Raw genomic sequence first — 27,946 nt, forward strand, 5'->3', positions numbered from 1 at the left:
CTTCTTGCTTTGCTATTCGACATTTAATTTTTGGACCATTCGGCCGACCTAAGACAGAATGAGACCCTCTTAGACCAACCTATCACGATATACTAGAAGAGGAATAAGCAAGGGCAGACAATGTCATGGATTTATTGCCTATATGTTACCGTATTTTGCCTTTGGAAGATATGACATAACTAGAGGAGAGTGTCAGGAAGGCACACCTTAGATGGTCATTCTACATACAATTTCAGTAGAGAGAGAAGTTTACATATCCTTCACGTGGTAGCTTCTTGCTTTGCTATTCGACATTTGCTTTTTGGACCATTCGGCCGACCTAAGACAGAATGAGACCCTCTTAGACTAACTTATCACGATATACTAGAAGAGGAATAAGCAAGGGTAGACAATGTCGTGGATTTATTGCCTATATGTTACCGTATTTTTCCTTTGGAAGATATGACATAACTAGAGGAGAGTGTCAGGAAGGCACACCTTAGATGGTCATTCTACATACAATTTCAGTAGAGGCACAACATGCATTGCAGTATAAGAGGAAGAGGAGGATAAAAGACGTTATATAGACCAAATAATTGTATTTTAATTTGTATTTTGATATCAATATTTTAAAACTTTATATATTTTGTTGTATTTTATGAACACTGATGTATGGTTTACCATCATTTTATCTAACAATTTAATTTTACTAATGAATAACTAATGTGTATAATTTATTGTGGGTATGATTTATAAATGACTTATAATGTATGATTTATTAATAATGAATAATTTCTTCAAAGTTTCTATTAAATAATGCAAATATTGTCTTCGGGTTTATTCAAATTTTGAAATTCAAATTCACCTTGTTGTTATAAAATAAACACTCAAAAAATAGTGAAATTGTTTAAAGGTTTCTTCAATTTTCAATTTTCAATTTTTAATAGGAAATATCCAAAATTTGAAATCCAAATATTTTTTAAAATAATTAGGTGGTTGTTTGATAAAGTAATTTTATTAAAAAATGAGTGCGTGGGGATTTTATTTTTCAAACTAGGGTTGAAAATGAGTCGAGTTGAGTCAAACTTGTCTCAGCTCGACGCGACTCGATAAAAATTGGTTCAACTCAAAATTTAACTCGAGTTCGATCCAAATTTTTTATAAGTTTAAATTCGGCTCATTTTAAGTTCACGAACAACTTGATTCGACTCGTTAGGTTCATCTTGATTGTTTTACGGACTTAAAAGTTATTATTTTTAAAGTTTATATATTTTTATATATTTAACTTTTTAAATTAATATTTTTTAAAAGAAAATATTTAAATAAAATAAAAGTTATAAGATTGGAATTTAACCTTTTCTAAAAAAATTTAGATATTTTTATTTGATATAATAATTTTATTTAATAAAGAAGTTTAATTTTAATCATTGTATATAATTTTTTTTATATGATGTTGATTTTATTTGTATAATTTTTTTAGAAATATTTTGCTTATTTGAGAATATAAATGATCAATTAAAATCGTTAGATTTAAATCAAATAGAGAGTTAAAATTTGGAGTAAGTTTTTAAATATATTTTTAACGTTAATATAACACTTTTTATATATAATTGAGTTGATTCATTAACCTACCGAGTCGAATTATATATAGTCCAAATTCAACTTATTTAATTAACTGATTTAGTTTTTCTTTTTCATATTCAGTTCATTTGATTCATTAATCTAATTCAATTCAATGTTTTAGTAATCGAATTAAATTTTAAATTATGTTAGACTTGTTTTTTTTTTGAAATAACCAACCTTTTCAAATTATATAGTAAAATAACTATATTTTCAATTTATTTACCAAATTAATCATGTTTGTTGGAGCACGCGTCACTACAATTGGCACATGCATGTAAAATGTAGGAGTATGCACCATTACAATTGACGCATCCATGTAAAATCAGGGGCATGCAATAATTGATGAATGCATGTAAAATGTAGGAGTATGCGCCACTGCAATTGGTATGTGCATTTAAAATAATAAAGAGTAGTCATATGCATGCGCTAATAATAGTGGCGCATGCTTCTATATTTTACATGCATACGTCAATTACAGTGTCACATGCTTCTATATTTTCCATACGTCAATTAGAGTAACACATGCTCTTAAATTGATCAATGCATGCGCCATAACAAATAACGTATTGATTCTTTTTTTTTGAAAAATGATTATATTCATAAATACTTTGAAATTGTGATTATTTTTGTATTATTCTTAAAAAAAGTGGATATTAAAAAAAAAGAATTCTTAGACTTGTCATGAACTCCCTCCGTACCTTTATAAGTGTAATTTTTTTTTTACTTTTTACATATACCAAGAAAGCTAATCATTATTGATACTTTTCAAACAATTATTTTTCGTTTACCTATAATACCCTTAATTATTTATTATATTCATTTATTTTTTTTCTTTTTGTAATAATTATTTAGGGGTAATTTTGACAAAAGAATAATTAATACTACCTTGAACTTTGTCAGTGGCAATTAAAAAAAAATATTTTTTTTTTCAAAAAAATGACATTTATAAGGGTGTGTTTGTTTCAAGGTTTTAAAAATTATTCGAAGGCATATTTTATTTTTAGGAACTTTATTTACACATGATTCTTTTATTTTTATTCCAATGTTTAAAGGGTGGGAATCCAACATTCCCATGAGAATAAAGTTCAACTAATTACAATTCCCCATTACTACTCATATTTATTTATTTTATTTATTATTTTTAAATTAAATAAATATTATAAACATTCCTAAAAAATTTAATTTTTTGCCAAACACTTAGATATGAATATTATTCCAAATAATAATAACGATAGAGGATAAAATTCCAATGAATATTACTTCTAAATTTGAAACAAACAAACCCATACAAAAGGAGGGAGTAACTCATAGAAAAGCCCATCAGTATTTGAACCCATAGACTTGAACCCATAGACTTGACTTGGGTCGGACTCATCTCGTGACACAGTCACTTTCCCTTCACATACACACTGCACGCCGCCACCGTCATCTACCGTCCCCGTTCCGCTTTAGGGTTTCGCCACGAGCACGGGAGCGAGGGTGAAAGAAGAAGGAGCACGGTTCAGTAGCAAAAATTATTCAAGTAGCAAAATGCTATACATAATCGGATTAGGGTTAGGCGACGAGAAAGACATCACACTCAAAGGTTTAGAAGCAATTAAAAAATGCGACAAGGTTTACATGGAAGCATACACTTCTCTCCTCTCCTTTGGTCTCTCCTCAAACGGTCTCTCCAATCTCGAAAACCTTTACGGTAAACCCATTATTCTTGCTGACAGAGAAATGGTTGAAGAAAAAGCACATGATTTTCTCTCCCAAGCTCAACTTTCTCATGTTGCTTTTCTCGTTGTTGGCGATCCTTTCGGGTATGCAGCTTCTCTTATACTAGTATGTATCTATTTATGTGATTCAGCTTCAGCAATTGTATTGTTTTAGTTCAGTTTTTTGTTTTTGTTTTCTGCAGGGCTACAACTCATACTGATCTTGTTGTTCGAGCCAAGGAGATGGGGATCGAGGTGAAAATTGTGCATAATGCATCGGTTATGAATGCTATTGGGATTTGTGGTTTGCAGCTATATCGTTATGGAGAAACTGTTTCCATACCGTTCTTTACCGAGACATGGAGACCTGATAGCTTCTATGAAAAGATTCAACAAAATCGGAACTTGGGACTTCACACACTTTGCTTGTTAGGTTAGGTTACTGTATGGTATTTTTAGTCTCAACTCATGCTCAATTGATTTGAATTTTTGTGCCTGTATCACTTTGATTGATTATGGAATGATTATTATATCTTTAGGATTGATGGAATATGATGAAGTGGAGGCAAGTTGAATGTAATAAGGTTATGTTTCATAGTTGGGATTGGTAGAAAGAGGATGGAATGGATGGTTTTGTAAATAAGTAACGCTCACTCACATACACAACATACATAAATATCAAACAATTTTGTACCTTCCTAATTGGGCAGAATAACAATTTTGTTTGATTCTATCTTAAAATATCCAAACAATGGAATAGGATATATCTATTTAGCTCCGTTCCATTCTGCTCCACTCTGTTCGTTTTAAAATAACCAAACATAAGGCAATTTGATCACCATGTAGGTGCTAAAACAAAGTAGGATGATTGTGTTTGAAGGGTTTGTTCCTGCTTGTGTTGATAAACTCAAAACACAATACTTGTATTTTGAACCGTGTTAGATAGCGTAAATTAGCCACGATAGTCGCTAATCGACATCAACACTTTGAACTAAATAACATATCACAAAATAACAGAAATTTGTTGGAATTATGTTATGCTATAGGCTATTTGGAATTGATTTATGTTATGCTAATTCCCTAAGAAAAATATATCATGTGAATATTTTAAAGATGGTTGACCATTGAATTATTTTCTTATTTTATGTTGAGTGATTGCACTGGCCTAAGAAGATGATAGTATTAGAGGGGATTCTTGGTTCTTTGGAAAGGGTACTAAAGGTCATTACTTTTTGTCTAATGAGAAAAACTAACATAATTTTTACTTTGCTATGGTTACAGATATTCGGGTGAAGGAGCCTACATTGGAATCTTTGTGCAGGTTGGTTTTCTAAGTGGTCCTGTATTTTCGGTTGATTATGTAATTTCTTAAGTGATCATTAAGTATGGGTTACCAAGTTCTTTGGAAATCATTCATATGACACAGTGATTTTTTCTTATTCATTGGTTTTCTCTATGCCTTCCTATTAATTGTTTGTTATTTATCTTTGTCTTTTAAGAGGAAAAAAAGCCTATGAACCACCCAGATATATGACAATCAACACAGCCATTGAGCAGTTATTGGAGATTGCACAAGCACGTGAAGATTCCAGTAAGTTCTATGAACATTTACATTACTCTAATGAATTTCAAGTCTGAATTATGTGTTTCTTGATTGTACTAATTGATACATATTTGAAATTTGGTATGTAATTCATGTTGCCTGGCAGAAAATGTCGGTAATAAATAAGCACATTTTCAGGGTTTATAAAAATATTATGCTATTGAACAATGGGAGTCCCTCCCCAGGAAAAAAGAAGCAAACCATGTGTTTATTTACAGTACTATCTGATTAGGAGACATACAGTTTTCACTGTGTTAATTCAATTGTTTCATAAATGAGTGTTTTATTTCTTACAAGAATCATATTCATCAAATTAATAGTAGTATCTCATTTTGCCTTGCAGCCTACACCGAAGATACCGAGTGTGTTGGGCTTGCTCGGATTGGAAGTGAAGATCAGATGGTAGTTGCTGGTACAATGAAGCAGTTACAGTTGATTGATTTTGGAGCGCCTTTACATTGCCTTGTCATAACAGGCAAGACCCATCCTCTGGAGGAAGAAATGTTGAATTTCTACAGATGCAGGACATAGTTACAACATCAAGACATATGATATGACCATTTAATCCAGCAAAATGGTTTTTGTTGAAGAGGCTCGAAAATCATCCATTCAGTTTTCATGGGTCTCTTTTTTGGAATGTTCAGCACTATCATATCATCGACACGGGTTGCTTCAAGCCCCGTCAGAGGAGAAGCTGAATTTAAATTTGTATTGTTTCTGGAAAATATAAGAATGGGTTTGTAATTTAATCTTTTGCAAATCCCTTTATGGGATCATTGTTTACTTCATAGAATTTTTTCCGGATTGGATAACAATACTGACAAAAATAACACTAGAAATCTAGCTGTCATTATATAACTTATTGTGAAGTGGTTTGGTTTGGTTGGAAATGAAATTTCAAATGTTTGGATATATGTTACAATGTGTCCTTTAATTTCAACAAACCATGTTGATACTATGATGTATAGCGAGATCAACATTACAAGCTAGACATTGATCCCTCTGTTATTGTTGCTGGAGAAAAATAATGATCGAGAGAAGATGGCATATTTAGGCATAGATCTGTATTAAAAATGCAACTCTGTCAGGTGTCATTATCATCTTTAACTGATACACGAAGCCATTCTTCTTTAACATTATCCCTGTTGAGAGAGAACGGCGAAGGTAGAGAGAAATCAGGAAATGTTAAAACTGGTAATTCTGTCATAACATTTTAAAGTTAAGTGAATGCTGCCTCTGCTGCATCAGTCGAGTGCATGGTTGGTGCTTTGAGTAAATCAATTAACCTGCCAGAAATGCCCCCAATTTACATACTATATGTTTCTTGGACATCTTGCGAAAATATTAAGATGTTCCAAATTTTTAGATATCCATCTCTGGACGTATTTATTATACACTCAGCGCATATCATTTTGAATGGTGCTTTATAAATTGAGTTATTTTTATTCTGGTGCTGTATCTCCGGAATATTTCCGCAGTCACTCTTCTCACAATTTAACTTGTCATTATTGTTGTAAGAAATATCACTATTGAAAAATGAAAGTTTATGAATCTTTTTTTTTCCTAGATGTGCTTTTCAATGGTTGCCTAAATGCAACCAAGGTTTCACTCATCCTCAAGGCCTTAATGAAGATTGGGTACCTATCACTTTTTGTTGATCTTGCAGGATAAGTGTCTTGGCTCTATGAAGAGAGTATGATATATCGTTTGTGGATGCTCAAGACATATAACATGTGACATCTCCCTATTTCGTTGACTTTGTGACATGAAAGAGATTGAGTGACCAAAGTAGTCAATAACTAGTGTTCCTTAATTGGTAAAAATGTGTAGATTATGTTTAATGTTTCCTATCTGAGAAGTGTCGGAAAAGGTATTTTGTTTCATGATGTAGGTACATCTTCAAAATACATACTCAAGAACATCGAATAAGGGATTGATCAACCTAAGACGATGTGACATGAGGAGGAGCGAAATAACTATCATGAAAATGACAAGAGTGAAAGTCCAATCAAAGGGATGATCATCAAATCAAAAACGTTTTTCGATACATTACAAATCACACTATCTGGTACTTTGTCAAAATGAAAAATGGTAATAATGTTGATGTCAAAAGATTTTGTGGCCCGTTTTACATTGATTTCAACTTTCGTTCGAGAGTTCCTTGTAAAAGACAAGTGCATCCTCCGCCATTCACACGGTGAGGTAATATCGTTTCATTTTCCGCTTTGTAAGTAAGTAATTTCTTTTACCTGTTTATTCTTCAAAGGTATGTGATATATTGTGTCTGTGATACATGTTATGAGTGTTCATTTCCAAAAATTTCAAGAGATAACCATTGTCTGTTTCACTTAACATATTTATAGTGGCCTCATTCTAAATATCTTCACATGTGCTCTATATCTTTTAATATTTAATGCTTACATTTGCGTGTTTGCATGTTATTGGCTAACAAATCACGAAAAACAATAATTTGCATGTGTCTCTCATACACTAGTTATGCATGTGTCAATTTGAGTTTTCCATAGTCAAACCAAAATCATATTTGTCAAATTTTTCAGTTTTTGGACCTCATGTGTCGACTCATGTTTCGTATAGGTCGGCACATGAAATTAATTTTCATAAATTTTCAAATTTGGTTCAGTATGTGTTGACTCATGTTTGTATAGGTTGGCTCATAGAACTATTTTTCCTAGAATTTTCAAACTTGTTTTAGTATGTGTCGACTCATGACCTTTTCAAATCGGCACATGATTCAAAGAGGTCGACACATAAGGCATTTTTGTGTTGTTTCACTTCATTTCTCATTCTCTCCTTTTACATACAATTCATCTTCTCAACTTTTCAATTCATCTTGAGTCTTGTAAACCATAAAATTGACATTAACTCCTCTTAGATTCATTCACCATATATCATCCACATTCAAATCTCCAACAAACCATTAAGCATTTTCATTCATTTTTCCCATCTCATCTTCTAAAACCCTCATTCACCCAAATTCTCCAAAAATTCCAAACTTGCACTCATTTTTGGTTTTCCTTCACATATTTGTGTGTTGTTGTATCTATTTCTCTGATTCATGTTTATGGGTAATCATTTATCTATCAAACATCTTCACTTCTCGTTCACACATTCCATCGAACACTGGTGTGTGAACTTTGTTTGAACAATTTTCCATAGCACCTAAGCTTGCAAGAACCAAGGGGGATTCCAAAGGTAAGGGTAAGGCCGCCACATCATCTACAGTTCTGAAAACTCCATTTTCATTGGTTTCAACTAGGTATGTTTAGGAATTTGAGGAAAAACATCAGCACCGACTTGTTGTGAAGCAATACGTTTGGAAGCCTGTTGTGGTTGGCTGTTTGGATATTCGAGATGTTGTTAGTCTTGTTGAACATCAACAAATTGATTACTTTCTGAAGCTTTCACACGAGTATATTGAAGACCTCATTCGTGTGTTCTACTCTGGGCTACATGATAGACATGGTTCATCATTCAAGTTTACCATAGGTAACATTGTTTATGAGTTTACGGATGATATTTGGAAGTCTTTGTTTGGTATTACTATTATTGGTGTTGATGTTGAACCGTTAGTGACAGATACCAACCTTCATCATGACTTTAAGTGAAACATTCATCTGAATCAGTTAATTAAGGCTCATCGTTCCGATGATTGCTATGATCCTATAACAACTGCTTAATTGAAGATGATTCCTAGGATTTTGTTGTGGCTGGTTTCTCACGTGTTACGCCCAAAGAATGGTGGACTCTCAAGAATAGACAATGTTGAAATTCATCTGGTCTATATCCCTTTGAACAAGATTAAGATTAATTGGGCAAATTACTTTGTATCTCAAATATTCTCCATTAAAGACTGAAGGAGAATTGCGATCCAAAACGCAGCGGAAATTAAAGTTTTCTCCTTTAGAGATCCTTACGAATGGTCATGATCAGTGATAGAATATTTACCTCTTGTGACGATTGAAACCTTTGGTGCAGATCTCTTGTGACGATCAAAACCTTTGATGTAGATCCACGGAGCGATCACGAACGTTGAACGATGACAACATCTCTACTCAGTCCACACGAACAGATTCCTTCAATCTTAGTGCTAGCTGGTATGAATGAAGACTTTGAGAGAGAGAGAGAGAGAGAGAGAGAGAGAGAGAGAGAGAGAGAGAGAGAGAAAACGAAAATAATGCAACCGCAATGAATGCTTCTGCACAAGGGTTCTATTTATAGAACCACTTGTGTGGGCTTCAAGCTAAAAAGCCCACTTAAGTGTATTTTGGCCCATATCTTATAATATGCCCAAAATCACTTAAGCCCATGGTACCTTACCATATTTCGTTTTCTACTTAAGTACATCGTATCTTACGATGTTCTACAACTCACTTAAGTGCAACGTACCTTACGGTGTTCCTTAGTTACTCTATCTCTCATCAATCCGTCCTTTGTGTGTGACCCTGTAAGTTTTCGCGACATTGACAATTATATTAAATCACGTATTTAACATAATAAACCGTGAGCGGTATCTAGCAACACATCACTGCTACCTAAGACACGAAAATATCATGTGATCTGACAATTCCTTCTGTGATAATACTTATGCGTATAATTACCCTTTTGCCCTTATATCTATATTGAACACAAGGCATAGACCGTGTCATCCTTGTCCAGTTCAATATTGGGCCCATAAACATTTATCTTGTTACGCAGGATGGGCAAATTCCATCTAGGTCACTCATGTCCCTCAGCATGCTTCGTGGAGTACCCATCAACTGTCTTTATGGTTATCCAGTCACGGACAACGTTTGACCAGCAATAAAGCACTCGAATCTACATCTAGGGTCCATAGTGGTTTCAGGTCGAAGAGTGGTATACACCATTATCACCATGAGAATAACTTATGACACTTTGCATAACTTTCTATATAGTATTCTCATAGCGGGTCAATCTGGTATAAATATTACTCTTAATATTCATACCTATGTTTAAGACTTGATAACTTCTTATCCATGATCCATGAGATGTGATCATCAGTCTATATACATAATAGTCTTAATGCTTTAATGTTATCCCACTTCACAATAAAGCTCGACTACAGATACTTTAAGAATAGTGTCCTTATGTTTAATGTGATCTCATGATTAAGTCATACTTGATACATTAAACGGACTAGCTATTCTAGGGACTTTATTAAACAAACATAATAAAGAAAAAGCCTTTTATTATTAATAAATAATTCGATACAAGTACCAAAAGTATTGGCCTCTAGGGCTTACACCAACAAAGACTGCAACAAAGGAACTTCATTCTATTATGTCTCCATGATTGCCAAGATCTTGAACTATTTCAACACTGGGATGTCGAATCTTTAGTATAGATCTCCAAGTCAGGCTCAATAATTCTCCCAACGTACCCTAACCAATATGGGATACTTTTGGGATGAAAATCATTGGGTGTACTACTTCCGTATGGGCAAGAATGATATAAAGATATATAATTTCGATGACCCCGCTGAGTTTGATGATGATGCTTCTAAGATACATGTGGTTAATGATCAACCAATTGGTATTTCTTATGATGTTTCTCAAGGTGATGCTTTTATGCAAGATGCTACTCATGAGGATGCTCATGGTAATAACTTTAGTGTTGGATTTGGTGATTTGTCTTCCATCATGACTATGCTCCAAAACATGCAACTTAGGCAAGATGAGAATTATGAGGAAGATTGTCAGAGGCAAGATGCTCTTGAGGCTGCTCAACTGGAGAGATTTCGTCTAATGCAAGAGCACATGACTGCACAAGATGCCAAATTTGAAGCCTTTGCTTCTTATCTGATAGAGAGTCTTGTGTCTATCCGTAATGAGATGGATGCAAATCATACATCTACGATTACTAGGACTAATCATATGATATCTGCTCAGAATGAGAATCATTACAATTATGCTCAATTCTACCGAGAAATGTGTGATTTCTTAGATCATCAGTTTGGTAATGATGCACAAGGTTGGCATTGTGGAGTGAGGATAATGTCTAGGAGCCATGGATGAGGATGAAATGTTGGGTTGTTATGTCTTTAAGTCACATTTCTTGTTGAGTCATCATGCATTGTTTTTTGTTGGTTTGTTTTTCTTTTAGTTATGTCTTGACAATGTTACTATTTGTTTAAATTTGAGACAATGGATATGCAATGTGTATTGCCTTTATTAATATTATTGTAATGGTGTGTTTCTATTTATGTTGTGTTAAATTCTATTTGTGTATCTTTATGTATGTTTTGTATGTGAGTGAGCATTACTTATTTGCAAGCACATTTGTATGGTATATTGTATATGTGATATGTTGTATCTATGTGATACTGCTAATGACTTGGTTTATCTCTTTTTGATGTTGTCAAAAGGGGAGAAGCATATGCGACTATGAAGCTATGATGCATACATTCAGGGGGAGCCTTCATGAAGACACGAAATGCATCGTCTCAAGTTTTTCCATCATAAAAAAGGGGGAGTATATGTGTGCAACTTTCCGTTGGATGTATTTCGTATGATGTCAAAACTAGGATATTTTAACGTTTATGTATATTGGACGTTATCCTCTGAGTCTAACTGGGCATCTTAGCATTAGGAAGTATAACAACATGTTGTAAAAGGTTTAGAAAAGGTTCATGCTTCAAAGAAAAGGTTTCACGCATCAAAAACTGATTTTTATACGAAAACCAGTCTATGTGTCGACACATACGTATTATAGGTCGACACATAGAAGAATTTTTTTTCTATAGGTCGAGACATACGAGCTTCAGGTCGACACATGTAACTCATTTTTAAAGCATGTAAGCTTTTGTTTGATATGTCGCATCTACAGGTCGACACATGCATCGTATGTGCCGACACATGACTTGCATAGGTCGACACATACATTAAAAATCTTGAAAATTTGCATTTTTTTCATTCCTTTTGCATTTCTTTTGCTTCACACACACACACACGCTCACACACACACACACACACACGCACACACACACATACACACACACACACACAAACAGACACACACACACACACACACACAAATAGACACACACACACATATACATACACACATATAGAAGGTATGGCGGGGGCAGACTGGCTAGCGACCATAGCCACAGATGCTGAAGTAACCTCTAAAATAATAGTCCTATGAGGAGGAGGAGTTGTAGGAGGTGGATATGGTTGGTTTTGATCAGCAATCACATACTCCATCAAGGCAGTTAGTCTGACAATCTAATCCTTAAGCTCTTTGTTCTCTTGTTCAAGATTCTCCATTCTTCTCAGACGATTATCTCAGGTGTTATAGTGATGAGTAAGTTTGGCTGATACACAGAAGAAGAACTATAAGACAGATGGCTGAAGAAACCTGTTATGCAAATGATGCGTGAAATATAATGTTTTTTATTGCTTTTAATTTCAAAGAACATATGAAGTCTCACTTGCAAATATTTTCAATTAGTAATAATAATAATCAACAATAATAATAATTCAATTAACTATAAAATCTATTTTTATTCATAAAATTTGGAAGGATTACACCGAGTACAATTTTAGAAACCAAAATATAAATACAAGAGAGAAGGAAACTATCATCCTAAGGATCCCTAACAACTGCATCAGATGATCTGGCCAAGGGAGTGTACTTCCTTCGGATGCGTCGAATATCTGCCTCAAAAGACGTCTACGTATGAGCTTTCTCGAGGACAAGTAGGTCAACAATTTTCTTCCAAGCACTAGAAGGTTGAGGCATACTAGAGGAAAATAAATCCTTTGACTCTCTCTGTCTCTTCATTGCATGCTCCTCAAGAATCTCAATGAGTGCATCTTTGTCTTTCGACTCAAGTCGCAACTCCTCATGCTTTCTGTTCAAAGCATGGAACCGCTCTTCCCACAAGTCTCTCTCTTGCTTCATCTTGGCAAGTGCGTCTTCCAACTCCTCTACATCTTGGTTAGGGAGAGTTGATGGCTCAACCATAATCACGGACATAGGTCTCTCACAAGCGTATGACATCTTGAGCTCCAAAGTTCTCTTTTTCACCCAAATAGTGTAAGCTTCCAAAGCTACACAGTTGCATGAACCAAGCTCGGATCTTCCTTTCCTATGCACATTGTGCCAAGTACGCACCATTCTAATCTTCAAAAGTTGGGGATCTTTACGCTCCTGATAGAATAAACCATCTAACTAAAGGTTATTAGGCTTATTTCTCAAGGGGAACCCAAGCTGATGACATGCCAATGCTGGGTTATAGTTAATTCCTCCTTGTGTACCAATGAGAGGAACATTAGAGAACTCACCGTAACTGTCAATAATATCCATGCTACCCAATGCAGAATCATACCAAACAATATCATCATTAGTGAGAGACGTAAGTCTCTGGGACCACCGTAGACATTGTCGGTTCTCCAAGAAAGCGGGTGTCTGAGGCAAGTGCAAATAAACCACTTATATAGAAGAGGAACACAACACACAATGGTTCCACCACCCTTAGAATTCCTCAAACTCAAAGAGAAATACATGTCACACAACATAGTCAGAACATGATTCCCAATCAAGAAGATTCTAATGGCGTTAACATCAACAAAACCGTCAATGTTAGGGACAAAGCTAAACCATGGATGAGCAATACAAAGATGGATTCAAAAGCGTCCATGCTACCTGCTTGAGCAAAAACAGTAGCTCTACCAATGAGAAAATCAGAAGTCAATCCTAGAATCCTTCCTTTCTTCACCATGTTGGCATCAATCTCAGATTTCTTCAGATGTAGAGCTTCAGCTATGACATGAGATCTCGAGATCTCCTCCAATCCACTGAAAGGTACCTTGTTAGATATGGGCATACCCAAGAGATGTGCATACTCCTCCAACATGTGCACAAGCTGATAATCAGGAAAAGTAAAACACCGATAGAAAGGGTCATAAAACTGCACCAAGACACTCAGAAGTCCTTCAACCACATTAGTAGATAATACAGACAAGATCTTTCCATGATGTTTCTTGAAGTCCAAGGGATCTAATACAAAGGATGACAACTTCCTTAACTATTTCAAGTCAGGATATCTGAAACTGTACTTCTTAGTGTTCCTTCGTCCACAATCCATGGTTTGAAAATATTTTCAAATAAGACCTTAGTTCCCTTGAAAATTTTATATTCTATGATGAATGCTATGATGCGCATGTATGCATGAATGCAACAATCACACACAAGGGATCACACACAAGGCAAACACAAACAAAGGTCAAAGGATGGATCAAGTCATCATCAAGATCAATCATCTATTTTGGTGGATTTAGGTTCTTCACCTTATCAACACCCAAGTTCCATTGATATTGATGAGACTGATCAGATCAACCAAGAATTAAAGGGTTTGGTGTGAGTCATGAGCACGAAGTCGGGTTAAGAACCATCCCAAAGGAGTGTACTAAGGATAAAATCTGTAGATCATGTTCTAAAAAAGTTCCCAGAGTCTTGATCCTATCTATCGAATACTATAGGTTAGGATGGCTGACTCATCAACCTATAGTATTCTCAAGAGAAACTTGTCTGAGTGTAGTATCACGTAACAACTGTTATCAAGTCTACACTTGAACAGTCTCTGCACTACGTCCTAAATAGGCCAAGTTGGGTTAAATCTTCTACGGTTCTCAGCTTGTCGGACCCTCAAATTAGAGAAAGTAATGCCTATCTACGACTTACTCGTGTGATATCAGTAACTCCAAAGAGGTCTCCACTGAGTGGGGGATCTCATGTCAACTCTTTTTGGACTACTCTTTCAAAGCCAACATGACTATACCACCCTTCTATCTTAGACTGCACTCAAGTTCGGGTTAGAACTTATCTCAATACACAAAGATCACCAACACAACAGACATAGTATCACACAACAATATACAAACAACATCAAATATACAAATATATACACACAAAAAAGTAGGCTAAACCCACTAAGGACTAGTCCCCAACAGAGTCTCGACTGAATTTTTGTAGCGGTAAATTCATGACATCAAGCTATGGATAAACTTGATGTCAATAAAACTAGAGTCTCCACCGCGCTTTTATTGTTTCTAAAGGAAAATGGCAAAAGTACGAACAAAACCCAAATATAAGAAATTTTCAAATCAAAACTAATAAAATGTCAGAGATTACAGGTAAGAGGGTTGGTTACATAGATGGAAGGTATTAACACCCAAAGTGTTCTAGGTACTCCTAGGGAGCCATTTTGTGTGTGCAAGTGTTTTGATCAAAAGGATGTTTGATAAAATATAGAGTGAGGGGATGAGAAAATAATTCATTAATTATATTTTTGTATTTGATAAGACCTTCCGTCTTATACTTACGTACCAACATAAAAATGAGGGATTAAAACCCCGTAGTTCATGGTAAAAGTTTCAAAGAAGTTGGTGAATTAATTTTTATCAAAAGTTTCATAGGAAAAGGCACAAAAGGCCGAAGAATTGAATGGGTTTGCTAGTTCTTTTTATCTTTTTAAAATTAAAGTCAATATGGTTAAGTTCATTTACAAGTTTGATTTAAGAAAAAGTTTAAAAAATTCAATGGCATAAGGCCAAAGTTTCTAATCATTAAAACATGTCTAAGTTGAAAAACACAATCAAAGGAGGTTTTAAAAAGAGGGAGAGATTTTGAAATTAAAGAAGTGGGAGGAGATGAAGGGACTATCCTAGACAAAAATTAAAAGTTAAGAGTTGAAAAGATCTGACCAATGAGATGTAATCCATAAGACAAGAATGTCAGATAGAAACCCATTTTTATTTGGACTTTTAAGCAAGCAACAAGCATAAGCAATATCCAAGCAAACCATATGAAGACCAAGACATCAAATAAAGATAGCCATAATATCCAAGCAATCACTCCAATAGCTAGCAGTCTTCAATATCTTCCAATGTATCAGATGAAAATATTCCTTGTGGTGAACTCAAAAACAATCATCAGACATCAACAATAATAACAGTACAATAATCAAGCACAGAGGCAAGGTGACAGATGAACCAGAAGCGCCCAAGGTTTACATCATATGAAAGGAACAATCAAGGATAACTCAGTCTCAGATAGTGTCATTGGTCAAGTCCTTAAAGCATAGGGAAATTGTCTACTCTAAGTCCAAAAGTTCATATCAAGCCCAACAGTCCATCAAGATATTTTTTAGGGATTTTGTTGTTTTTAGGTATTTTAAGGTCCTAAGACCATAAACAAAACAAAATCATAAGTACACAATATATACAGTCACAAGATATGGCTCAAGTGAGCAAAGTGAAAAAGACTGAAACATAAACAAGTTGCATGAAATGTAAATGGCAATGAATGGTAAAGGTACTGAAATTTAAATTGTATTAAGTAAATAACTTAAAAGTAAAGTAACATTAATAAAGAGTTAGTCAAAGGTTAGTGAAGAGTTTTGATTGTTTAAATCATTCTTTGGAGAACACTCAACCATTCATTCACAAGTATGAATACATGAACCACAACAACATCCATGAGAAGGGCTCCAACTTGGATAAATCAACAAGTATGCCAATAACTCTCATGAACGGCAAAAAGGTCAAGTATTCATGCAATTCCATGAAGAATGGAGACTTACAATCTCACTTACAAGAATGTTACGCCTTTTGGGACATATTTAACTCTATGTTAAGCAATCGTAATTGGACTTATGTAGAAGTCACAACTATCTGAGGCCGAGCAATAAATATATTGGTGTTAATGCATGTTAGAGACTTGATACAAAGAACCAAACTCCTAAAACATGCCACCCACATAAATAAAGTGGGAAAGACCTATCTCAGTCAGACTCATGTTGATTCATCTGACACAAGGTCATTGATGAATCAACTAGCATTTGACTTGAAGAGAATTCACTGGTCAATGAGGGATTGGGGAAGAATAGGGATGAAGATGAAGAGGGAAGGGAAAATAGAAACCCAAATTGATCACAGAAGGAAATTCATTTGATAAATACTATCAAATCATTTTGGGGGATGAAATGTACGTTTCATCAACCCCCTAAATCCAATAGTATTGGTCAAATAAAAGTCAAATCAACCATGACTAAGGCCAAACAGAAAGCCAAACACCACAAGATCAATTAAATGGCTCAACATTTTTTTTAAAATAATTAATCAATTAATAATCAATTTTAAAATGAATTAAAATGCATTTTTAAATGGACAAAACCTCAAATCCCTTCAAATCACTAAATAAATGGTCAAGGGATTTATCCTAGGTCAAACAAGGTCAAAGGACCTTAGACAATTTTTTTTAGAATTTTTGGAAAGTTAGAAGTATTTTAAAATATTTAAAAACAAGTCAAAAATAAATTAATTCACAAAAAATATCAAAATTAATCAAAACTATGATTTTAATTCAAAATATGGAAGAGGAAAATATTTAAAGATTTTTGGTGAAATTCCCATATTTTTTGGATTAAAAATGAATTTATTATGAATTAATTAAAATAGGCGGATTAAAAGAAAAATCAGAAATTAAAAAGAAATTAGAAAAAACAAGGCCATGAGATCTCCCTCGTTAATTGAGGTGACAGATCTGATGGCCACACGTGTGGTGTCCATGACGGAATCTAGTTAACGCGCTGCAACAATGGTAATCTGAACCAATGACCATGATTAAAACATTCAAACACGATTAGATAATTGGAAGGGTGCTAACACACCACCGGAGCCCTAGCTCCGGTCTTCTTCTCCAGTGGACCTCACCAGACTGGTCCACCACCAACCTCCATAAAAGTGGAAAGTGAATACACTAATTTGAAGGAAAAATCCTCACGAGTCCAAATCTGACCTCAATTTCTTCCAATTCCACATATATTGAAAGATACATGAATTTAAAATTTAATGAGTATAACCTGAGTTGCTTCGATTTGGCCTCAAAGCAACTCAATCTTGTTGCCTACATTGGTAGGACTTCAACCAACCAAAAATCAAGTGAAATGATGGAGAGTTGAGAGAGAATTGAAGAGATAAAGTTTCACAAAATTCACCTTCTGTTTGCAGTGATGAAGCTCGATCTGGATCTCAATTTGCTTGGGCTTGCTTCCACTAGCTTGCAGGAGATGATTTGGATGCTCAAATGGTTTGGACTCTTGGAGTTTCAACTTCAAAACATAAGTGAAATTGAAACTCAATTTCTAATGAAATCTTCAAGATTATCCTATCAATTGAGGGTGGGAAGGTTGCAGGAGCAAAGCTTGGGCAAGGTGTTTGATTCTGAGCAGGATGAGTTCTATTTATAGGCTTGGCAATTGATTTCCACACACTTCCATAATTTGTCCAAAAATAGCAATTCTCATGTGCATGCTTGCATGGGTGTGTGATAGGCCCATGAAATGATTAGAAAAGATCCAAAATTATGCATGAGTGATGATGAAAGCTTAACATGAGGCCATGCAAATGCATTTGAAAGTTGGTCAAGAGAATCATCCAAATGGGGCCATGCAATGTAACCATGCGCAAGTCCTTGAAAAATGCTTCAAATGTCATGATCTTGGACTCTTTGGAAAGATAACATGAAGGGGAACAACTTTGTTGTTGAACACTTTTCTATTTAGAGCTTGGATCATGATGAATTTTGAGGTGGAATTTCGAGAAATCAAACATAGTTGAATTTTTTTTAAGTATAAAGTCAAATGATCACCTTTTCCACCTTGAATAACTTTTGCTATGAGCTTCAAATTAATATGGTTTCTTCATCGAAGTTGTAGCTCTTTCATTACTCTTCTATTTGGTCACAAATTTGACACCATTTGAATCTTGCATGTGGGAGTTATGGATTTTACATCAACCCCAGCTTATATACATAGAGTTTTTCAAAAACTCACCCTTCTATCCCAGAAAGCACACGCTGATACTGCAAGCGTGGCTGACCGGCCAACCCTGCGGAGACAGTGGTACGCTACTCACCTCTCTCTTTCCCGACACCATAAATATTCATTAGTGGAAGTACAACTCTCATCTCTCTCTCTCTCTCTCTCTCACTGTTATTCATTTTTCTCACTCGTTCTTCCATTGAAACAAACTTTGAAAGAATAAACACAAATAACAATCAAAACAAAAACAACACATAAGCAATGAATGAAAACAAGTTCAAAGTTAACATAAAAGATTACCGGAAATGAGAGAGTCGCGACAATGCGATTTTCCGAAAATGACGGTGGTGGAGAAGCGGTTGGTCGTGGTAGTTCGCATGTGTGGAGGAGCGATTGGTCACTAATGGTGGCTTTCCGGTATGACTTCGGTGGTGTTGTATTCTAAAGTTGCACATGGTGGTTCTCCGAGCATAAGCGTTTAGTCATTTTCAATATCAGCGAGCTCATCTTTTTTTATTGTTCTCATACTTTTGTTTTCAACTTCTTTTTCTCATGATGTTGTTTAGTTGTTTATTTTTTCTCCTAGTGACTGTCGCCTTTTACTGAACGACTGAATGAACTATGATGCACATAGGATAAAATTTAGGGTATGACAGGTAGATGTATTTTAATACATCTAAAACCCGAACTCTCAGGTTCTGAGTTATTGTTATTTAAATTCTGAATGAATTTAATCTCATTGTGCTTAGTGAGAGATTTAATTAACATAGATAAGACTTAAGGGAAGCTTACAAACCTCAACTTAAGAACTATCAGACTAAAGGAAGAGCTTACAAACCTCAACCTAAGGTCTGTCAAACTCATGGGGAGCTTACAAACCTCAGATCCTGATGTTAAAATTTGTTAATTAAATTAAAAGATAAAATTACATAGAAAAAGGACTAAGGCGGGGCTTACAAACCTCAATCTAAGGACTGTCAAATTCAGGGGGAGCTTAAAAACCTGATACCCTGATATCATACACTATTAAGATTATTAACAACCCTTGTTTTTAAATACATTTGTTTTTCATCATCAAAAAAGGGGAGATTTTTGGAACAAGATTTGCTTTTTCCCTTAAAAGTTTTTGACGATATCGGTGTATTTAAAGAACAATATGGTTTGATAATAGTTGTTTAAATGTGCAAGATCACAAGCATAAAATATATCCTGATTTAAAGGATATGTGGAGAAGTATTTCTAAGTCTGATTCTGATTGACCAGAATCTGAACTAGTTCATCGCCTCTGAAGGCATGGAGTGCATATGAATCCGTACATTGTACCAAATCAATCTTATCTTATCAAAGCCCTAAATTTCTAGACTTGTCAACTCTGCATTAAATACGCATGGCTCAAGAAAGTTGATTTATCGCCATGCTTCTTAAGTTGTTCGCCCATACCCATGGCTACCTAGTTCCAACTGTTATGGTTACCGTTTCAAATAGAATGGATACAAAATATGATTAAAATATCAATCTTGCGACAACTCTAAATTTTCCTTGGAACTAGTTCTTAATCTCTTCAAACAATCTACCTCAAATGGCTATTTTCCTGAACTTATGAAAGGAAGTTCAAGGATATGAATAAGTAGTTGGTTAAGATGATCAATGTTGGTTTATTGGTTATTGTTGAAATCTCTGAAAGGGCTCAAGATTCAAATAATGTGGTTGTCTTTGAATAAGTTGTCAGCAGAACCACACAACACAAAAAGCATCTGATACAAGCAAGAATATATTTGTATATTTGTTAGCTTGTAGGGTCTTAAGATTTATTATATTTATTTATCTTAGAAATCTTAAAGACATTAGAATATGCGTTCTAAATGTGTATCATTGATAAGAGTATCAAGAGCATTTGTATTTACTATCCTAAATTGCTTTTAGAATATGTAAAAGTCCCAGACTTTGTGTTTGAGCAAGCAAAGTCTCAAGCTGAGTGTTTGAGCATAAGAAGTCTTAAACTGTGTGTTTAAGCAAGAAGTGTCTTTATGGTTAGATTGAGAAAATAAGTCTTTTGCACAAGTGCTTGAGCAGGAAGTCTTGAACCGATGGTTTAAGAAAAGAAGACTCTTTCTGGTTAGATTGAGTAGGAAGTCTTGAATCGTGGATTTAAGCAAGAAGTCTCTTTCAGGGTTTGATTGAGTAGGAAGTCTTGAGCAGTTGTCATAAGTAATTGTAATTTGATTGATTATAGTAAAAAGCTCTTGTGATGCAAATGGATTGGACTACTCTCGGGTTGAGAGGAACCAAGGTATATTGTGTGTCTACTTATTTACTTCTGATTTTACATTCTGTTATGTAATAAACTCTGATGTCAGGATCTGATCTGATTCAACCTCTTACTTGGATCAGAATCTGAGCTTGACATCTTAGGTTCTGAAATAGGTTTAAGAAAAAGAAGTAAACTTTCATATACACAATTAAACCCCTCATTTTTATGTATATTTTTCTCACCTTCACTCAAAAACACACACCCAGAGCTTCTGAATTGAAACTTATTATGATTATAGGACTTGGGAGAAGCAATTCAGACACGTCCAAAGGTTTTGATGAACTTATAATCACAAAAAATAGTGTGTAGAGCATGAAAGAGAAAGGTGGATTCACTTAGTCCCTTTGTAGGAGGTCTATTGATACACAAATGTTAAAACTGTGATTCCAATGTAATAGGATATGGGTATGAGCAAGTAAAGTTAGTCCTATTTCTACTATATGCCTATGCTTCCTCTCTATATTTCCATTTTGATGAGAGGTATGAGGATATGTTAACTTTTGAGTGATGCCTAACACATCTAGGTATTTGGTGAGTGACCTAAATTCTCCCCCATAATCATATTGTATTGACTTTATGTTAGCACTAAGTTTTGTTTTAACTTAGGAATGAAACAACTTGAATATAGTAAGAGTATCATACTTCTTCTTATGAGAATAAGTCCAAGTATAATTTGTAAATGCATCCAGAAAAGCAATACAAAATCGATAACCACAACTAGAAGGAAAAGTCGTAGCCTCCCCATGAATTTGTATGTATTACATCAAAAGGATAATGACACACTATATTTGATAAAGGTGATTGCAGTCTATGTAATTTTCCTAGACTGCATGAATTAAAGAAGTCATAAGAGCCTTTATTTGGTATAGAAATGTTGCATAAATTCAATGCAGTCCTAATTGAACTAAAGTTGACATGTCCTGGCCTAGAATGTCATGTAGAGAATATTGGAGAAACAAAACGCGCATTGGTGGCTGACTTATTTGTAACAACATTATTCACAATGAGACAAGAAACTTGATTTACAACTTGAGCTTTAGGTGTTGAGGATTTCAAGGACAAAGTTGGAAAATTAAACAGGTCATTTGTGTCAAGAAATTCCTCTAATAAGACAACCTTAGATGCCTAAGATTTACATAGCAACAATCAGAATGAAATTAAAAATAATCTTTTTAACTTTAGAAAATTTAGAAACAAATAGAAAATTATTTGTTATTGGAGGAACTAGAAACATATCCCTAGGTTTTAGTGCAACGTATGGCACAATTGTGGAGTAAAAGTGAGAAGAACTAATAAGTATATATCTAAGTTCTACCTATTTCCTACACATACTTTGTTTAGGTCAATTTAAGAATGACTATTTTTTTAAATGTGCATTGTATTAAGTAAGATAATGTGAGGTGTCTGAATTTACGAACCACACCTGAGAATCAAGATCTGAAGACACACAATTCTCGAGCGAAGTCAGGTGAATTATGAGTAACTAAAAGAGCAGTAAAAAACGTGTTAAATTTAGTCATTGTTCTGAGACTTTGTGGAAGTTGAAGCACCTTGGCTACAAACTGCAAATGGAGAAGCTTGATAGCTAGAAATAGTTAGAATAAACTCCTCATAAAATTGATGCCAAAAGTTTAGAATGACTTATCCATATTTTCCATATAATTGACATGTAGTTTGTTCCCAATAACAATTGAGAGCCATGACCCTTTCCCTAACCACGAAGGTCATGTGCTTGAGCTCTGGTGTGAGAGTATCCATCCCTATTAGCATAACCATCTTGTTTCAAATTGAAAAGTGCAAGATTTGCAAAAAATAGTCAATAATGACGATTCTTGTCTAAATTTATCCAATTGAGCCTCTTGAGAACACAACAATGTTTCTACATCATAAAGAGTAAGAGATCCAGGTTTACCATAGATCTGCACCACAAATGGGTTGTATTCCTCAAGAAGACCATCCAAAATTGTATTGGTTTGTGCTTCTTCGGTGACCATGTCACCAATTGCAAGAAGAGAATTCATAATGGCTTTAATTTTGAGTGCATACTCTAGAATTGGCATATTTGTTTTCTTTGTAGACTTGACTTTCAATTGAAGTTTGTGAATTGGACTTCATCCTTGCGTCAAAGTGTTTATGGACTATGCCTCACACTTTAAATGCATGTTTGCAAAAAAAAAATCCCAGAAAGAACTGCTCTAGAGATGGTGGAGAACAACCAAATGAACAAAGTTTGATCTTGTACAATCCACGCCTCATACTCGTCAAAGGTGATTCTATCTTGATGATTACCTTTAGCTTTGAATTTGTGATGAGTTTGAGGGTTAACCACAAATTTGTGCATTTTGTGGCGAGGTTTATGCTTGCACCCACTGATTCCACAAGAGGAAGTTGTTATTATGGGTTTTAATGAATTTTTTTTGGCCAAAGACGTTACTACTTAAGGAATTTGAATGAGCAAATAAGAAAATGAAGTTTTGGGAAAGTTGTAGAGATTATTGCGAATCTTGATCAGAATGATCAATTTGAGCCATATAATTGTTGAGAAGAAGAGCTCGATGCGATGAGGATGAAGATTTGAGATTTTATGAAGCTGAGAATGACTAATTTACTAAAGCTTCTCTAAAACTTTGTGAAAAAAAAGGAAACTTCTCTAAAGATCTTGAAAAATATTGAAAACAATATAACTTCTTTGAAGCTCTTGGAGTAAAATGTTGAAGGTGAATGATCTAAGTGATTGATACCATATTAAAATTGAGTGTGTAACACTTCATTTTTCCATACTATATTCAAATGACTTCTTACTTATTATATAATGAGTGGATCCCACATTAATTTTTGTAGGTAGAAATCGGGTATCCTCTGTGCAAAATTGCAGAGAATAATTTCTCGAGTCGAGTAGGACCTCAATGGATGGAAAAACTCTCCCTCAAAAGAATTTAACATACATCGTTAAATTAGTTATAAAACATATCTCACTTGAAACTAATTCCTAACCATCTCTTACACACTCTTAGCAAACTACTTATTTTATATCTCTATCGTGATTCATCCGCCTATCATAATGATTTACCTATCATAAGTATCACTAATCCATATTAGAATTAATTCAAATATCATATGCTTTAAAGATGGAAATTTACTCAAATACTAATTTCATTAAGGGATGATTAGGGGTGGGAATAAGAAAGACCAACGGTTTACATTATTGATGTTATTCTTCTTTTTGTTAGTATGCTCAACGTTATCAACAAGAAACAAAAACAAATTAAAAAGACTATAACAACAACACTAAAATAAATAAAAAGCTAAAATCCTCCACGTTAGAGACACAAACACATCAAAAATTTAATTAAAGTTGAAGTAAAATAAATAGTCAAGGTAAAGGGTTATTTTCACTCAACCTCTCCTCCCTTTTCTCAACAGCCAGCAAATCAACGGTCCAGATCAATTACAATCCCACCGACAATGCTAGCATCAGTCAATCTCTTGACTCCCTACTTTCCTTTTATACCCTTCAAACCCACCGACAAATCCCAAAATCACATAACTTCATCAAGGGCATTACCGTCATTCAATATTTGGTATACTCACCTACTTCAGATACTTCCAGAAATATTCTCCCGCGAGATCGATCGTAGCCGTAACCACCGTTTTCAACTGCATTCTCTCCGTAACCGGGTCGGGTTAGATCCGTTTTCTTAAACCCAACCAAACACTGTACTAGGTTGTTGTTGTTGATCCTTCTTTGTTCCGTTTAGACGATCCAAAACTGAATTCATACAATTACAAAACATATTTCCAAACATAGCCATTGTCGTTGTCATTCGTTGTCGTTTAGCTGTAATAAAAACAATTTTCTATGTTCCGTTTAAGGAAGTTGCTACATTGAGTTTTTAAGCAACCAAAAAACAACAATGTGTTTGTTTGGGATTTAAATTTAATATAGAAAAAGTTTAGATCTAAGCCCCAAACTACCCAAACTCTGATTCTGAGTTTGTGGTTTTCGCTTTTTTGAAACGCGCTTTTTTTTTTGCATAATGGGGGAAAAGAGGTCGAAAGGAGGATGTTGTGGTTGGTTTATTGCGCTTGTGATTCTGGCTCTTGTTGTTGGCGCTGTTGTTTATGCTATTAAGAAGAAAACTGATAACGATTCTGATAAACCAGCTCCGGTTCCGGGTCCTCCTGGTGCCATTGAACAGAAATATGCTTCTGCTCTCAAAACGGCAATGCAATTCTTCGATATACAAAAATGTAATAATGTTTTTTCTTTTTTTGCATTTTACAATGTTGTTGGTTTATTATTGATGTCATTAATTGGATACCTTTGTTTTGTTTCTGTTCATTTTTTTTTGTCTGTATCTTTATCTGTTAGATGTTCTAGCTTCAATGACTAAATATGCTAATGATAATAGATAGTTAGTTATTAGGGTATGGATGGTCTTTCGTGCGGTCGATTTGGGATCATGGTTCATCTGCGTTAAACAGCTTGAACTGAGACAAAACTGTTACCAAATTGCTAAAATAATTGAACCGTAGTATGGGTGGGTTTAGGGTTCAACTAGTTGAATTGAATCGCCGGATTTGGTTTGGTTTGGTTTTTAGAACATTGCTTTTTATGCTCGTCGTTTTTAGATCGTAATGAGAATATATGAGACATTTAATTCGGCGTGTCTGATCTCTGGCATGTTAATGGTGTACATGTTTTGCATATTTTAGTCGAGTTAACCGTCGTATGTTTGATTCATGTCATGTCATGTAGCTGGCAAGTTAGAGAACAATAAAATAAGTTGGAGAGGGGATTCGTCTCTTAAGGATGGAAAAGAAGCAAATATAGATCTTTCAAAAGGAATGTATGATGCCGGGGATCACATGAAGTTTGGTTTTCCAATGGCTTTTACTGCCTCGGTACTATCATGGGCGATTTTGGAATATGGAGATCAAATGGATGCGGTTGGACAATTGGAACCAGCTCAAGATTCGCTCAAGTGGATCACTGATTTTCTCGTCAATGCTCACCCTTCCGAGAATGTTCTGTATATTCAGGTTAGTTAGTGTGAATACTATATTGATGTTCTTCCAGAATTTGTTTCCTATCAAGTTTCATTTATCAAAATCGACGCGGCAGGTCGGAGATCCTGTTGCCGATCACAAGTGTTGGGATAGACCTGAGTCAATGACCGAGGCCCGACCCCTCTTACAAGTGAACACATCCTCTCCCGGATCAGATGTTGCAGCCGAAACTGCAGCAGCCATGGCATCGGCGTCTTTGGTCTTCAAAAAGACAGATCCTACCTATTCAAGCACTCTCCTCAAGCATGCAAAACAGCTATTTAGTTTTGCGGACAATTACAAGGAGATTTACAGCGTGAGTATACCTGAAGTCGCAACATATTATAACTCAACTGGATTTGGTGATGAGCTTTTATGGGCAGCTACCTGGCTCTATCACGCTACCGGCGATGATTCTTACCTTGAGTATGTGACTGGCCAAACTGGAGACGAGTATGCTGAATTCGGAAGCCCAAGCTGGTTCAGTTGGGACAACAAGCTCGCCGGAACTCAGGTATGAAGAACATTCGAATCTTTTCTCCAACTTTGCTTTTATGTATGTATTTGCTTTAATAAACCTTCTTAATGCAGGTTTTGTTATCTAGAATAAGCTTCTTCAAAACAAAGGGTGTTTCAAGTTCATATGGTTCTGGCCTTCAAAAATACCGGAAATCTGCCGAGGCTGTAATGTGCGGCCTTCTTCCAAATTCTCCAACGGCCACAACGAGCAGAACCGATAGTAATGTTAACTGCCGAGATTCCAGTTTTAGTAATATATTTTAACTGCTATATGTTTTCTAATTAGATTTTTATTTTTCTTTGATACAGATGGTTTGATATGGGTGAGCGAATGGAACTCTTTGCAGCAGCCTGTTGCATCGGCATTCTTAGCTTCTGTTTACAGCGACTATATGCTTACATCGCAAACTCCCAAAATAAATTGCGATTCAGATTCCTACACCCCAAGAGATCTTCGAAACTTTGCCAGATCTCAGGTATGCATCCATGTTATCATTTTCGCAGAATATCAGCTTCGAGTTACTCGTGTCTAAAGTGAAAATCTGTTTCCTAATACTTCCAGGCTGATTACGTGTTGGGCAAGAATCCTCTGCATATGAGTTATCTGGTGGGATATGGAGACAAATTCCCGCAATTCGTTCATCACAGGGGCGCATCAATTCCGGCGAATGCAAAAGTTGGTTGCAAAGACGGCTTCAAATATCTGGATTCATCTGATCCAAATCCCAATGTAGCTACCGGAGCACTTGTTGGCGGACCTTTCTTAAATGACACTTACATCGACTCTCGGAACAATTCTATGCAAGCGGAACCAAGCACGTATAACAGTGCTGTCATAGTTGGTCTCTTGTCAAGTTTAGTCACCACGTCTTCTGCGGTTCAATCGTTTACCTAAACAGTATTCTATGACGTCGATTCCACTCGAAAGAAGTTCGCTCAAATTTGAGTTTTATGTAGCTTTATTCATTTCTTGGTCATTACTTATTGTAAGTGTATTGATCATGATATTGTAACTACATGGTTGATTTTATGAGTGTGTAGAACCGGTGTGTCTGGATAGTTCGGTTGTTAATGTATATGGGTGAATTTTGTTTTAGAGTTGTTACCTCAACAGCTTTTGGATGTTGTGCTTGTTTGTAGAATATATTGTTTGATTCTTGCTGTTGTTGGTGGTGTTATTTGAGTGTGATCACATTATTGACTGAAATAGCCATTGATATCCAGCTTTTTATAAAATATATTCCTAAATATAATGCTATACAAAATGTATTATGATGACCAATGTGTATTTTCTT

At 35.0% G+C, this 27,946-nt stretch overlaps 2 protein-coding genes across 3 annotated transcripts; both read left to right on the forward strand.

Moving 5' to 3' along the window:
• Positions 1-2,892: 2,892 nt before the first annotated feature.
• LOC127083950 (probable diphthine methyl ester synthase) lies at positions 2,893-5,819 on the forward strand. 2 transcript variants are annotated; one of them, XM_051024314.1, is made up of 5 exons: positions 2,893-3,429; positions 3,483-3,735; positions 4,584-4,623; positions 4,802-4,893; positions 5,249-5,819. In XM_051024314.1, exons 1-5 carry the CDS (start codon positions 3,133-3,135, stop codon positions 5,434-5,436), a joined length of 870 nt encoding a protein of 289 aa, XP_050880271.1. In that variant the 5' UTR covers positions 2,893-3,132; the 3' UTR covers positions 5,437-5,819. The 2 variants fall into 2 exon arrangements, with proteins under 2 accessions (XP_050880271.1, XP_050880273.1); XM_051024316.1 differs by having other exon boundaries at positions 2,893-3,407; positions 3,506-3,735.
• Positions 5,820-24,700: 18,881 nt separating this feature from the next.
• Positions 24,701-27,816, forward strand: LOC127082888 (endoglucanase 2). The gene is made up of 6 exons (XM_051023115.1): positions 24,701-25,334; positions 25,843-26,126; positions 26,209-26,646; positions 26,724-26,871; positions 26,961-27,127; positions 27,214-27,816. The coding sequence occupies exons 1-6, from the start codon at positions 25,121-25,123 to the stop codon at positions 27,544-27,546; spliced, it is 1,584 nt and encodes a 527-aa protein (XP_050879072.1). The 5' UTR covers positions 24,701-25,120; the 3' UTR covers positions 27,547-27,816.
• The last annotated feature ends 130 nt before the right edge of the window (positions 27,817-27,946 follow it).

This window comes from Lathyrus oleraceus, chromosome 5 (genome assembly GCF_024323335.1).
Source record: "Lathyrus oleraceus cultivar Zhongwan6 chromosome 5, CAAS_Psat_ZW6_1.0, whole genome shotgun sequence".
Taxonomy (NCBI): Eukaryota; Viridiplantae; Streptophyta; class Magnoliopsida; order Fabales; family Fabaceae; genus Lathyrus; species Lathyrus oleraceus.